Genomic DNA, 16210 nt, shown 5'->3' with positions numbered 1-16210 from the left:
ATGCGGGGAGGAGGAGCCAAACATCACAATGCATTTGAGATCTTATTGCCACGGCATCCCAAGCTAGAATGAATGGGGGGTAGAGGAAAATTCCTTAAACCTTTGGGCTTGTGACATCACTAAAGGGGCTGGTTTTCCGGCTCCCTCCCCTTGCTTTCAGAGCTACAATCTGGCTAAAAACTTATACTAATCATAACACGCAGAGGGTACCTCTTATAGAAACGCATACAGTATCATCTTTTTCAGCTTGTCCCTGGCGATCATTCAAAACCAAATTCGAACTAGTTATTTCACGCCGTTCAGGAGAAATCCATTTCTCTGGTTCTGCTGGCGCTGGAACTATAAAAAACCCGGGCTACGAAGCCTTGTCGGCACACGGCGCAGAAATGTAACTTTCATATTTTTATCATAAACTCGCAGAGTTTTATGACCAAATGATCAGATTCTAATGATAGTCTATGAGAGTAGCTGAGCACATTTTGAAGACAAAGAAACCCCCTGCTGTGAGGCAGGAAACCAGTCACTGGTATTTCAGGTTACATTGAGTGTGTGTATGAGCTGTAGTCTCATGTTACAGAGCTAAGGAGAAACAGGTCCGCAGCTATGACATGTAAAGGCAAGGAAGGGGGGTCAGACCCTCATAGCTGAGTTCAGTGTGTAAATAGATGAGTCTTGACTGTTCCAGAGAATGTGATCATCAGGGAACTATTACATCATATTTTACATTATTGTTAATAATAATAATAAATTTTATTTCTATAGCGCAGACATATTCCACAGCACTTTACATTTCAGAGGGGATTGGTACAAACAATAGACATTACAGCATAACAATAATCACATAGATTATAATAATTACCTAGAGGAATGAGGTCCCTGCTCGCAAGCTTACAATCTATGAGGAAAAAGGGGAGACACGAAAGGTGGGTGGTAACAATTGCCCTGATTGTTTGGACCAGCCATAATGTTAAGTGTGTAACAGTACAGACACAGAGGGCTAATGGATGCATAAAGCATGTGGAAACATGATGCGGGGAACCTGGTTATGGTAAAACTTTTGACTGTGCCACCCAGGGATAGATTAGGTTAATGTGTTGAGGCGGTAGGCCAGTCTGAATAAATGCGTTTTCAAGGCACGCTTAAACTTGTGGGGATTGGGGACTCATCGTATTGACCTGGGAAGTGCATTCCAAAGAATTGGCGCAGCACGTGTAAAGTCTTTTAGACGGGAGTGGGAGGTTCTGATTATTCAGCGTGCTAACCTCAGGTCATCAGCAGAACGGAGGGTGCGGGTAGGGTGCTATACTGAAACAAGGGAGGAGATGTAGGGTGGTGCTGAGCCATGGAGAGCTTTGTGGGTGAGGGTAATAAGATTGTACTGGATTCTGGAGTGGATGGGTAGCCAGGGTAATGACTGGCACAAGTTAGAGGCATCGGTGTAACGATTGGCGAGGAATATGATCCTGGGTGCAGCATTCAAGACAGATTGGAGAGGGGAGAGTTTGGTAAGAGGGAGACCGATCCGTGTTTTTTATGGTGTTATGAACTCAGAAATTCATAAAAGCAGGTAAAATTAACTGGTTTAATCTGTCTATTTACAGTTTCTCTCTAGCATCTGTATGTAAGAGGTAGTGGTGGAAAACTTCATGCTACTGGAGATGAAATGTCCACATCTGAACTCTCCAGTGCTTTGTTTGCATCTATGTCTGGGTGATACTTGAAGTATATTTGCGATCATTTTCTTGCTGGAAGACCCATGACCTAGAATGGAAACCCAGCTTTCTGATCCTAGGCACTATATTGTGACCCAAGCTTAACAAAAAAAAACTCTATACTGGTCTCGTTTGTCCACAAGACCCTGCAGGCCTTCTAACAAAAGAAAAAGCCTCCTAATGGCCCTCTACAAATCGTGATGGCTCTGAAAAAAAAATTGTGACTTCCCACGTGTCTGATCGTGTATCACACAGCACATGGCCATATAAGGTATTATATTTATAGAATTACATTTCCTGCTGAATCTTTTTTCACCATTGAAAGCAATGTATTTCTAAGAGCCATAACACTTATTTTCCATGTCAGGTTGTACTTTTAAATGATACCATTCACTTTAATATTAGTGATGAGCAAGCAAATCGTAATTCTCGGGTGCTTGACCCAAGTAACAAGTGTTATGGCTCTTAGAAATACTGTAATAGAGTAAGAAATGAAAGGGCAGAAATGAAAATTTTGATTTATTTGCCTATTTTTCTCTTCCAGATCTTTCAGATATTGAGTGCAACATTCCAGAGACTTCAAATCTTGTACGAAGTCCTCATCTTCAATCTTATAAGATTAATGCTGAAGTTGATTTTTCATGCGAGCATGGCTTTGAAAGAAATGGATCTCGAACAAGCACTTGTACAGAAAATGGATGGAAACCAACATTGCCCACTTGTCAAAGTGAGTTTGGAACTTTGGTGTAACAGAGCTACTTTGTATAGATTACTTGTAGGGATGAGTGAACGTGCTCTGTGATACTTGGTTATCATTCGAGTATCATGGTGCTTGGATGTACTCGTTACTCGGAAAGCAAGAGGATGTGCTTGAGTGAAAACTCAAATGCCCACCCCGCATCTTTGGCACTTGTTATGCAGCCTATAAGCATATGGGGATTGCCTGTGAGTCACTGTAATTATGTAGCCATCTTAGTTGTGTCATTACTGAGATTGGCTGGTCATATGACATCATCAGGGATTATAAAAGGACAGGGGCATCGCTTGGCTTGGCCCACTGACGCTATTGCACAGCTCTGTGACATTTCATTTTGGAGGAAGAGGTTACCAATAGTGTTGAGCGATACCGTTCGATACCCCAAAATATCGTATCAGATGGTATCGCCCGATACGAAAAAAATATGGGGTATCGCCGATTCCGATACCGGAAGTCCCATTCAAGTCAATGGGACTTCCGGTATCGGAATTTAAAAAAGCCCTTTATTTCCTTGTTGGCTAATTCTACATAATTGAAAACAAATAAGAATCATGTAGAATTAATTGTGGGAGGTGGAGGAGACATTAAAGGCATAAGTGGTTTATTCAAATCACATGGCATAGCATTAATTCCAATTTTTTTTCAAGACGTTCGGAGTTAAAAAGATATTGACTATGTTAACCTTTTTTATATTTTGTCAGATATGTATGTTTCACAACTTCCATGCTCTTCACCTTCTTTTGTACTTCTCCCACACTTTCTCCTTCATGATCCGCAGCAGTAGCATTTTTTTCATCAACTTTTTCTTTACCTTATTCATCTTCTTCTTCTTCATCTTCTTCCCATTAATTTTTTTTTCCATTCTACATATTCTTCTTATTCAGCTATTATTAATTTTCATATGCTATTTCTTCATCTTCTTCCTATTCTTCTTTTTCTTCATTTTCTTATGGTGACAGGCATTCCTGTAGTACTTATCTATAAAAGTTCTAAGATTACACCTGACGTTCTGCCTGTCACAAAAGATTTACAACAGGATTTGTCCGCGTTCAGTTTGGCCTGCAGCAGCAGTGATTTTCCAGGGGCACCACGAGGAGGAACAGACTCACCACCATTTACTGCTTAGTCTTCTTCTGCTTATAATTTTGATTTCTTCTATGATGATTTTTAGTCTTATGCTTAATGTTCTTCTGCTTTTGCTTCTTCTGCTTCTTGTTCTTCTGTCTTTTGTTCTGTATCTTGGTGGTTGTCTTCATGTTCTTTGTCCTCTTGGTCATATTATTTAGGGTCATATTTCTGGTCTTCTTTGGTGTGGTCTTCAGGGTCGTCATCATCAGGGTCGTCGTCATGGAGATCAATACGGATTACCAAAGACAATTTCAAAAAGCTTGATCTTGGAAATGTAGCAGAAGGTACAAGAAGGCTGAGAAACTGGCGAGCACCAGCTGACAGTACTGGAACCTGTAGTGGCAGCAGAAGGAACAAGAGCCAATGGCACTACTGAGGAACAGCTGACGGTGCTGGAACCCAGATGGGTAGCAAAAGCTACTAGAGCCAATGGCACTACCGAGGACCAACTGACGGTGCTGGAAAACGGTTACTAAGCAGAAGGTACCTGTGCTAAAAAGCACTACCAAGGACCAGCTGACGTTGCTGGACCTCGGATACCGAGATGGAGGCACCTAGGTCAAAGGCTATGGCGAGAACCAGCTGACAGTGCTGGAACCCGGATGGGTAGCAGAAGGAACAAGAGCCAATGGCACTACCGAGGACCAACTGACGGTGCTGGACCACGGTTACTAAGCAGAAGGTACCTGTGCTAAAAAGCACTACCAAGGACCAGCTGACGGTGCTGGACCTCGGATACCGAGATGGAGGCACCTAGGCCAAAGGCTCTGGCGAGAACCAGTTGACGGTGCTGGAACCCGGATGGGTAGCAGAACGAACAAGAGCCAATGGCACTACCGAGGACCAACTGACGGTGCTGGACCACGGTTACTAAGCAGAAGGTACCTGTGCTAAAAATCACTACCAAGGACCAGCTGACGGTGCTGGACCTCGGATACCGAGATGGAGGCACCTAGACCAAAGGCTCTGGCGAGAACCAGCTGATGGTGCTGGAACCCGGATGGGTAGCAGAAGGTACCCAACCAAAGCAAAGTAGCCAGGCCGCAAGCCGGCCGCAGTTACCGAAACCCACAATCCTACAGGGGGTCCATGTCCCATTGGCACTACGGATCCAGCCTTCAGTGCCAGTTCCCGCAGCCCACATAGGAGTCACCTAAACTGCAGGCACCGTAGAGTCGGCTAACCCGGCCGCAAGACGACAGGACAATGGATTGTTGGCATAGTGACCTTGACACTACCCGGAAACAGCTGGCGTGCTGGAACCAGGCTGGGCAACAGGGAGTACCCGTGCCAAAGACACTGCCGAGAACCAGCTGACGGTGCTGGAACCCAGATGGGTAGCAAAAGCTACAAGAGCCAATGGCACTACCGAGGAACAGCTGACGTTGCTGGACCACGGTTACTAGGCAGGAGGTACCTGTGCTAGAAAGCACTACCAAGGACCAGCCGATGGTGCTGGACCTTTGGATACCGAGATGGAGGCACCTAGGCCAAAGGCTCTGGCGAGAACCAGCTGACAGTGCTGGAACCCGGGTGGGTAGCAGAAGGTACCCATCCAAAGCAAAGTAGCCAGGCCGCAAGCCGGCCGCAGTTACCGAAACCCACAGTCCTACAGGGGGTCCATGTCCCATTGGCACTACGGATTCAGCCTTCAGTGCCAGTTCCCGCAGCCCACATAGGAGTCACCTAAACTGCAGGCACCGTAGAGTCGGCTAACCCGGCCGCAAGACGACAGGACAACGGATTGTTGGCATAGTGACCTTGACACTACCCGGAAACAGATGGCGTGCTGGAACCAGGCTGGACAACAGGGAGTACCCGTGCCAAAGACACTGCCGAGAACCAACTGGCGTTGTTGGAACCCAGGGACAATCATGGTGAAGGCCGAGGCCTACTTGGTAGTAGTTTTAGGTTGTTTGTAGGCTACAACAGACTGTCAAGGTGCTCCAATTAGGCATCTGTCTCCACTGTGTTTCCAGGATTTCACGTGACCACCAACACCGCCAGTTTATGCGTACAGTAGCCGTCTACCCATGTCACGCGGGGCTTAGGTCAACTAAGGCAGAAATACACGGGGCCCCTGTGATGTCCCTTTAACTAGGGGAAACCCTGTCTGACCCTCAACCCAGGGTTTTTGCTGAAGGTGCAAATGCCTGAGCCTCCACCCTTTCCTTATCTCCTGCTCAGCCCTAAGCTTAACCCTACACCCTCCACCCAGTGAGGAGACAAACCACCAAAGCCCCAAACAATAAAGACAGACAGGGAGAACTTAAACTGCACCGCGCCGCATACACACAGGACTATACAGTAATGTGAACAGGGCACAACAAAACACAAATATGGGAAGGCGAGAAGGTAACAATGGATCATACGACACCAGATATGAATCTCTCTCTCTCTCCAACACCTCCACTCCAGACCGGAACCACTTGGTATGACACACAAGCTATAATCGGCGACGCCCATAGGCCAGCACGACTATTTAAAGACCGTGGGCGTGATCAAACATCCAACCTGATCTTCAGCTAGATTAACCCCCGATAGCCTGAGAAACTCAAGCCGGCGCCACTGAGGCTATAGTGGACGGAGGTGGAACTACCTCTGCCTGCCGGACGCTGTGGTGTGAATAGCGTCCGACATGACAGTACCCCGTCTTCTACGAGGGAACCAAGGGCCCTCAAGACTCATAGGACCCGGCTTGTCCGGATGACGACGGTGAAAAGAACTGACCAGCCGATCTGCATGTATGTCCGAGGCTGGTACCCAAGACCTCTCCTCCGGACCATACCCCTGCCAGTGTACCAAATACTGAAGAGTACGGCGCACTACTCGAGAGTCCACTACCTTGGAGACCTCAAACTCTAAATCGCCATCCACCATGACTGGAGGTGGCATCGGCGTCGTGTCCACAGAGCCTACCACCTTTTTCAATAAAGCCCTGTGAAACACGTTGTGTATCTTGTATACTGCAGGGAGTTCCAACCGATAAGCAACTGGGTTAATGATGGCAGCAATCTTAAAAGGCCCAATAAACCTTGGACCCAATTTTAAAGATGGAATTTTGAGTTTTATATTTTTAGTCGCTAACCACACCCATTCACCCACACACAGGTCCGGACCTGGCACGCGTCTACTGTCAGCCACCCGCTTGTACCTCGCACTCATGCTCAACAATCACTGTTTCACCCTCCTCCAGACCGATGATAATTGAGCTCCTAGCTGGTCCTCCTCCGGGACGCCCCCCGAGTCACCCTGACGTAAGGTACAAAATTGAGGATATTGACCGTAAACACAAAAGAACGGAGACTCTCCCGATGACTCTTGACGGTGATTATTTAACGCGAACTCGGCCAGAGGAAGGAAAGTAGACCACTCCTCTTGGTTGTCGGACACAAAGCATCGTAAATACTGCTCCAGATTTTGGTTCATGCGCTCAGTTTGACCATTTGACTGTGGATGAAACGCCGATGAATGTGACAACTTGATCCCCAAACGTGAGCAAAAAGCTTTCCAAAACCTCGCAACAAATTGAGTTCCCCTATCAGATACTATGTCCGACGAAACTCCGTGGAGTCTGACCACCTCCTGCACAAACACCTGAGCCAACGTCTTCGCATTGGGCAAGGAGGGCAATGAGACAAAATGCGCCATCTTTGAAAATCGGTCAACCACCACCAGGATGACCGTGTTCCCCGCCGAGACTGGCAAGTCAGTGATAAAATCCATGGAGATTTCTGTCCATGGCCTATTAGGTACCCCCAGAGGCTGTAGCGTGCCAGCAGGATGGGCTCGGGGCGACTTGGCCCTGGCGCACATGATGCAAGCTGCCACGTACGAGACCACGTCCTGCCGGATTTTGGGCCACCAGAAACGACGTGATACCAGCTCCAAGGTGCCCTTAACCCCTGGATGACCAGCCAGTACTGAGTCGTGATGTTCCCTCAACACCTTAAGACGAAGATGAAGGGGTACAAATGATTTGTTGGCGGGAAGTCCTGGCGGTACCTCCTCTTGGGACTCGGCAATCTCCGCCTCTACCTCAGTCGTGAGAGCCGAAACCACTACACCTTCCTGGAGGATGGGTACCGGCTCTTCCCGAGGTTCTACCCCCGGAAAACACCTGGACAAGGCATCCGCCTTGGTGTTTTTAGCCCCGGGACGGTAAGTCACCAGAAAATTGAAACGTGTAAAGAACAATGCCCAGCGAGCCTGCCTAGGAGACAGACGCTTGGCCGACTCCAGATAGAGCAGATTCTTATGGTCGGTGATGACTGTGACCTGGTGAGCCGCCCCCTCCAAGAAGTGTCGCCATTCCTCAAAAGCCAATTTGATGGCCAACAACTCCCTGTTGCCGATATCATAATTCCGCTCGGCCGGCGACAGCTTCTTGGAGAAGTAGGCGCATGGATGCATATCGCTCAAAGATGAGCCCTGTGACAGTACTGCCCCCACTCCCACCTCAGACGCATCAACCTCCACCACAAAAGGTTTAGACACGTCCGGTTGCACCAAAATGGGGGCTGAAGCAAAACTGTTCTTCAGACGCTCAAATGCACATATCGCCACCTCAGACCAGCTAGTCAGATCGGTACCTTTTTTTGTCATGTCCGTGAGCGATTTGGCTATAGTAGAAAAGTGTTTTATAAATTTCCTATAATAATTAGCAAACCCAAGGAACCGCTGGAGCGCTTTCAGATTATCAGGCCTTTCCCATTGTAGCACCGCTTGCACCTTAGCGGTGTCCATTTTAAACCCTGCGGCGGACACAATATATCCCAAAAAAGGCAACTCCTGAACAAAAAATAAGCATTTTTCCAGCTTAGCATAGAGCTTATTCTCACGGAGCAACTGTAACACCTGCCTGACATGTTCTAAATGAATGTCCCGGTCGCTCGAATAAATGAGGATATCATCCAGGTATACAATCACAAATTTCCCCAGGACATGAGCAAACACGTCATTAATAAAATGTTGGAAAACAGCAGGCGCGGTTGTCAACCCAAATGGCATAACCAGGCTCTCAAAATGACCCTCAGGAGTGTTAAAGGCCGTCTTCCATTCATCCCCCTGACGGACCCTTATGAGGTTATACGCCCCCCTGAGGTCAAGCTTGGAAAACCACTTTGCCCCCGCCACCTGGTTGAACAAATCAGGGATCAAAGGCATCGGGTATGGATCATGGATAGTAATCTGGTTTAACTCCCGGAAATCCAGACACGGCCGTAACCCCCCATCTTTCTTCTTAATGAAGAAAAACCCCGCTGCTACAGGCGAGGACGAAGGCCGGATGTGTCCTTTGCTCAGACTCTCCGCGATGTAGTCTTTCAGAGCTTGTCTCTCTGGACCAGAAATATTAAACATCCTGGCCTTAGGTAATTTGGCCCCGGGTTTTAACCTAATCGCACAGTCATAGGCTCTATGTGGAGGCAGTTCTGAGCAACCCTTCTCAGAGAAAACATCCGCGAAATCCTGCAAAGCCTCCGGAAGGCTGGGCGTCACGGCGGACACACATGTGGCCAAGCAATTGTCCTGGCAAAAACCACTCCATTGTACTATGTCCTGAGTTTTCCAATCAATCACTGGGTTGTGCCTGGACAACCATGGAAAACCCAAGACCATTTGTGCTGGGAGATTACGGAGGACCCTACATGTACAGTAACCCACTTCGAATGTAGGACCCCAATGTGGAGTTTCACCTCAGCCACAAACTCCGTAATCTCCCCCTGAGGGAGGGGAGTGGCATTAATGGTAACCACCTGAATAGGATGAGGGAGTTTTTCGATCTTAAACCCGGCAGTGCGTGCAAACTCCTCATCTATGAGATTGGTGGCGGAACCGCTATCCACAAACACTGATATTGGTAGCTCTCTGCCCGCGATAATAACCTTGGCAGGGAGCATACATTGAGATACCATCATGGAGGATATGCATACGCTCAGTTGGGTCTCCTCCATACCCACTGAGCTTAGTAGTTTTCCGCCGGTGTGACCTTCTTCGGTAGCACAGGACAAGCGTTAACATAATGATTCCTTTTACCACAGTAAAAACATGCTCCGGGCTTCGTGAACCCAGGGACGCGATGCTTAACCTGTGACACCCCCGCAATTTGCATAGGTTCAGTGGGCTCACCTGCAGCAACCACACCTGCACCCCTGCTTTCCCCCAGGGGTAGCGTCTCCTGTGCCCCCTGACGCAAACGGCGAAAACTCAAGCCGGCGCCACTGAGGCTATAGTGGACGGAGGTGGAACTACCTCTGCCTGCCGGACGCTGTGGTGTGAATAGCGTCCGACATGACAGCCCAATCCACACGTGTTCCTGTGTTACTGGGGTTCTGTAATGTCAGCAGATCCCCTGATGTGTGTCTGACACTGTCTCCTGCTCTGTCCACATTCCCACTGCTTGTAGTGGGAAGGTGGACAGCGCAGGAGACAGTGCCGGACACACATTGGGGGATCAACTCACGTAACAGAACACCAGGAACACAGGAACAAGTGTGGAATGCGTGGACGGCAACTGTGAGCAGGAACTGGCGGTGTTGAAGGTCAGGGGAAATACTAGAGACAGAGTGGAGACAGAGGCCAAATCAGAGAATGTTTAAATCTGAAGTAGTTACAATTTGGAGGCAGCAGCAGTTTGCTCTCCACACAGCAGGGGATCAGCTGAAGTTACCGAACCCCAATTTCACATGAACGAGTGTTTTTTTTCTGTGTGGACAGCACTTCTGAGCGCCAACTGGCGTTGTTGGATCCCAGGGACAATCATGGTGCAGGCCGAGGCCTACTAGGAGCCAGGTGTAAATCGGAGGTATTTTGACTTTGGAGGGAGCAGGACACTTTGCCCTCCACACAGCAGGGGATCAGCTGACGTTACCGAACCCCACTTTCACATGAACAAGTGTTTTTTTCTGTGTGGACAGCACTTCCGAGCACCAGCTGGCGTTGTTGGAGCCCAGGGACAATCATGGTGTAGGCCGAGGCCTACTTGGTGGCAGTTTTAGATTGTTTGTAGGCTACAACAGACTGTCAACGTGCTCCAAATAGGCATCTGTCTCCACTCTGTTTCCAGGATTTCACGTGACCACCAACACCGCCAGTTTATGCGTACAGCAGCCGTCTGCCCAATCCACACGTGTTCCTGTGTTACTGGGGTTCTGTAATGTCAGCAGATCCCCTGATGTGTGTCTGCCAATGTCTCCTGCTCTGTCCACATTCCCACCGCTTGCAGTGGGAAGGTGGACAGCGCAGGAGACAGTGCCGGACACACATTTGGGGATCAGCTCACGTAACAGAACACCAGGAACACAGGAACAAGTGTGGAATGCGTGGACGGCAACTGTGAGCAGGAACTGGCGGTGTTGGAGGTCAGGGGAAATACTAGAGACAGAGTGGAGACAGATGCCAAATCAGAGAATGTTTAAATCTGAAGTAGTTACAATTTGGAGGCAGCAGCAGTTTGCCCTCCACACAGCAGGGGATCAGCTGACGTTACTGACCCCCACTTTCACATGAATGATTTTTTTTTTCTGTGTGGACAGCACTTCCGAGCAACAACTGACGATGTTGGAGCACAGGGATAGTCATTTTGTAGGCTGGGGCCTACTTGGTGGCAGTTTTCGATTGTTTCTAGACTACTACTAACTGTCAACGTACTCCCAATTAGGCTTCTGTCTTCACTCGGTTTCGAGTATTCCTCTGGCTTCCAACCACGCCAGTTGCTGTTCTGAAATGCCGTCTGCACAACCCACACTTGTTCCTGTGTTACTGGGGTTCTGTAACAGCAGCTTCTCCCTAGAGATGAGTCAGGCAATGTCTCCTGCTCTGTCCACTTTTCCACTACAAGTAGTGGGAATGTAGACAAAGCAGGAGACATTGCCGGACTCACCTCTGGAGATGAGCAGATGTTACAGGACCCAGGTAACACAGGAACAAGTGTTGATTGTGCAGATGGCACTTGAGAGCAGAAACAGGTGGTGTTGTAGGCCGGAGGAAATACTCAAAACAGAGTGGAGACAGAGGGCAAATCAGAGAACATATTAAATCAGAGGTAGTCAGAAGTTGTAGGCAGCAGGAGAGTTTGCCGTACACAGAGCAGGGGATCAGCTGACGTTACCGAACCCCACTTACACATGAGCGAGTGTTTTGTCTGTGCGGACAGCACTTCTGAGCAACAACGGGCGTTGCTGTAGCCCAGGAAATAAAGTTCAGGTCATAGAAACATGAACACAACAGGAGACCTGGATCCTCTTGCCAGACAATTATTTATTCTGGAAGAGGACTGGCAAATTCAGGTGAGATCCAGGCCTTGTTCATTTTCAGAAAAGTAAGCCGGTCAACATTATCGGCGGATAGTCCTGTGCGACGGTCTGTTACCACACCACCTGCAGCACTAAAGACACGTTCCGATAATACACTGGCAGCAGGGCAAGCCAGCACCTCCAATGCATACTGGCTAAGCTCTGGCATGTATCCAGCTTAGAGACCCAATACTTGAACGGGGAAGAGCCGTCTGGGAGTACACTAACAGGGCAAGACAAGTAGTCTGTCACCATCTGACGTAAACGTTGCCTCCTGCTGACTGGAGCCGTCTGTGATGGTGTAGCCATTTGTGGCGGTCCCACAAAACTTTTCCACATTTGGGCCATACTGGCCTTGCCTTGTCCTGCGGCACTGCCTCTGCTACCTCTTTGTGCAGAGCTTCCTCCACTGCCTCTACCCACATGGCTGCTTTGAAAAGCACTACCAGCAACACTTGCGGGGGGAATGGAGAACATGATGGCCTGCACAAGTGTTTCTTGGTACTCCCGCATTTTACGCTCCCGGTTCAACTGTGGTATGAGGCTTTGTAAGTTGTCCCGGTAGCGAGGATCTAGGAGGGTGTACACCCAATAATCAGCCGTGTGGAGAATGTTGGCGATGCAGCGGTCATTTAACAAGCACTGCAGCATGAAATCAACCATGTGCTGCAGACTGCCAACTGGACCGGAAACGCTGTCCCCAGCTTGAGGCAGCATCTCAGCCTGCTCAGCATCACCCCACCCTCGCTGTACACACTGACTACTAGAGCCTTGTGTACCTCCCTCCTCTGGAGAGATGTGTTCCTCCTCCTCCATTGACTCCTCGTCATCCTCCTCACTAAGTGTCCCCTGCCTGGGTCTTTGTTTGGAAGCACGTTGCGCAGACTTGCCAGAAGCAGATGGCATTTCTGACTCCTCATCCTCGACCTCTTCAAAAACCTCCTCACTTAGTGCTTGTAAGGTTTTTTGAAGCAGACAGATAAGGGGGACAGTCATGCTGACTAGTGCATCATCTGCACTGGCCATCCGCGTGGAGTCATCGAAGGCACGCAAAACTTGGCAGATGTCCCTCATAGTGGCCCACTCAGTGGTCGTGAAGTGTGTCCGGCGCACAGTGCGACTTGTTTGCGCCTGATGCAGCTGGTACTCCATTACTGCTGCCTGCTGCTCACACAACCGCTCCAACATATGTAACGTTGAATTCCACCTGGTGGGGAGGTCACATATGATGCGATGTTCTGGCAGGCGGAATCGGCGTTACAGAGATCTTGCCATGCTGGAACGCCGCAAGTGAGCACACTCTAGGCGAACCTTGTGCAGCAGTGCATCAAGATCCAGATAGTCCCTCAGAAAGCTCTGCATGACCAAATTGAGCACGTGTGCCAGACATGGTATGTGAGTGAGGTTGCCTAGGCCCAGAGCTGCCAATAGATTTCGGCCATTGTCACTCACTACCAAACCTGGCTGGAGATTCGCTGGCACAAACCACACATCGCTCTACTGCTTGATGGCATTCCAGAGCTCCTGTGCTGTGTGGCTCCGATTCCCCAAAGAAATTAATTTAAGGATGGCCTGTTGACGTTTGGCCACACCTGTGCTCATATCTGGCCTAACAGGCTCATGCAGTGCTGATTCGGAGGAACTAGAGTAGGAGGAGGACTCAATATGTACAGACTGCATTCCTGCAATCCTTGGAGTTGGAAAGGAACACACCAACACTGGACTATAATAAACCAATCAATTCTTAGTAACCATAATAATAATAATAATAAAATATACCACCAGTGTTAGTGAAGTTAGTGATTGCACACTATTAGGATAAAACACACCAACCAACCAATCAAAGGACCTCTTAACCATAAAAAACCAGACAGGGTGTATTTATTAAATTATATTATATTTTATTTATACAGGTGTTTACATTAAAACCAATTAAAACCAAAAAGAGTGCACGTATAGGAACAGTTTCCACAAAGTTGTAAAATGATAAGACCCAATTTATATATATATCAAATATGCATACCCCACATGTTGTAAAATAACAATTTGAAAAGGATTGTGAAAAAGGTGCAAAAATTACATAAAAATCATTATAATACATACAAAATGATTAACAAAAAAGGTGCAATGTGCAAAATTGTCACACAAGGATCATATACAAGAAAAAATATATTTTCATAGAAAAAAGAAAAAACACATAAACACATATGCTTTTAAACATCAATTGTGTGTATTCACAAAAGCTTCCATATATCCAGAATAAAGTGCAGAGTGCCTGTGCAATAAAATCATGCACAATATGTGTAGCAACCAGTGCCACCTTTTCATTAGAAAATTACAACTCTTTACATATACAGAGGTATGCCATAGACAGATCCTTTACCTATAAGGGTCACCACGTCCCTATCACACGCTCCCCGATGCACGTTTCGGAATCCTTCCTTCATCATATAATATAATTTAATAAATACACCCTGTCTGGTTTTTTATGGTTAATAGGTCCTTTGATTGGTTGGTTGGTGTGTTTTAATCCTTGGAGTTGGCAGAATACGTACAGATCCACTCTCCAGATCTGTACCTGGCTCCACAACATTGACCCAATGGGCAGTGAGGGAAAGGTATCGTCCCTGTCCATGGCTACTGGTCCACGCATCGGTGGTCAGGTGGACCTTGCTACTGACGGCGTTTAGTAGCGCATTTTTAATTTTTCCCTCCACATGCTTTTGCAGGGCAGGGACGGCTTGCCTGCTGAAATAAAAGCAGCTGGGCATATTGTATTGTGGAACTGCCAATGACATCAAGTTCCGGAAGGTGTCAGTCTCCACCAGCCTGAATGACAGCATCTCAAGGGCCAGTAGTTTGGCAATGCCGGCATTCAGAGCCAGTGCTCGGGGATGGTTTGCCGAGTATGGCCGCTTTTTCTCCCATGCCTGTGCTACCGATTGCTGGTGAGTGGCCTGGGAGTGTGCTGATGACTGAGAATGTGGTTCAGTGGGTGGAATTTCACTGGGTCTCTGGACAACAGTGGCAGTGGTTCTTCCATGGCGTTCCAGTGAGGAAGCTGTGTGTGAGCTGGAGGAAGAGGCCCCAACACGAGCTGAAGAGGTGGTAGGTGCTGCTGAAGGTTGGCCTACATCTTCAGTGTGTCTGTGTAACTCCACCTCGTGCTAGGTACGCACATGTTTCCACATATTTGTGGTATTGAGGTTGCTCACATTTTTCCCTCGTTCAACTTTCTGATGACACAGCTTGCATTTGACAAAGCAAATGTCATCTGCAACTGTGTCAAAAAAAGACCACGCACTGCAAGTCCTGGGAGCGCCCGTTTTGTGTTTTGGAAGAGGATTGCTCCTCACGGGTGCCAAAGTGGAGGCTACAGGCAACCAAGTCTGCCCCCGGCCTCTCCCTCCTCTTTTGGCCGTTCGGGGAATCTCTTCCTCAGAGCTGCTCCCACCACCTTCCTTGGCTGACGCCATGATGGGTCAAGGACCTCATCATCTCCACTCCCCTCTTCAAGCACCGGCTGGTCCTGGGTTGTCTCGCCAGCACCGTACGCACCAGAAATTGGCAACTGAGTCACATCATCATCAGATGAGCACTGAGGTGTGCTGACAATAGGCACTGGCCCACCCGCCTCTTCAGATTCAGAGGGACAAAGCAGTTGCGCATCACTGCATACTCCCTCTTCTTCACGCTCTAGAATGCTGCTTGGCTGGCCACCTCTTTCCAAGCCAACAGATTCTGAGAACAGAAGTAAAGATTGAGATGGCTCCTGTCCAGGGCTCTCAGACTGCCTGGGCAATTTGGCAGGTGGTGAAGAGACAGATGGTTGCTCTTCAGTGCTCTGGCCCTGGGAGGATGGGGAAGTCATTGAAGTGGATGCGTTAGCTGCCATCCATCCGACAACGGCTTCAATTTGTTCATCATGCAGCAGTGGGGTACGGCGAGGTCCTACAAAGCTGCGCATGAAGGACTGTTGCCTGGTAAAAGTGGGGGATGCCGGGTCACTGGTGGCCGCAGCAGACACTGAATCCCCACGTCCTCTCCCTGCTGAATCCCCCCGTCCTCTCCCTGCTGAAACTCCACGGCCACGACCACGTGCCTTACTCCCTGCCTTCTTCATCTTGGTAGACTGATAAAGATAGGCAGAAAAGTAAAAAAGGGGTGGCTTAGTGTTCTTATTCCTGAACACCTGCTAACCAGTATAAGAAACACTAATTTGGCTAAGAGTGTGTGTACTACACTTTAATATGATCTAATGTGGCCTACACAACTCTAAAGTGGAGTGTTTGGTGAACTTTATTTCCTTTTTTTTTTTG

The 16210-nt window shown here is 48.2% G+C and overlaps 1 protein-coding gene across 3 annotated transcripts in view; it reads left to right on the top strand.

Annotated features, from left to right (window-relative positions):
• CFH (complement factor H) overlaps positions 1-16210 on the top strand; it is a 712377-nt gene that overhangs the window by 357640 nt on the left and 338527 nt on the right. For all 3 annotated transcript variants that reach the window (XM_073582879.1, XM_073582878.1, XM_073582877.1), the window contains exon 12: positions 2257-2439. In XM_073582879.1, coding sequence (XP_073438980.1) covers positions 2257-2439 — 183 coding nt within the window. The remainder of the gene's footprint in view (positions 1-2256; positions 2440-16210) is intronic.

Source organism: Dendrobates tinctorius, unplaced genomic scaffold (genome assembly GCF_039654945.1).
Source record: "Dendrobates tinctorius isolate UK_male_01 unplaced genomic scaffold, ASM3965494v1 ptg000074l, whole genome shotgun sequence".
NCBI lineage: Eukaryota > Metazoa > Chordata > Amphibia > Anura > Dendrobatidae > Dendrobates > Dendrobates tinctorius.
Note: the sequence above shows the minus strand (reverse complement) of the source record. Positions and strands in the feature narration are given on the sequence as shown.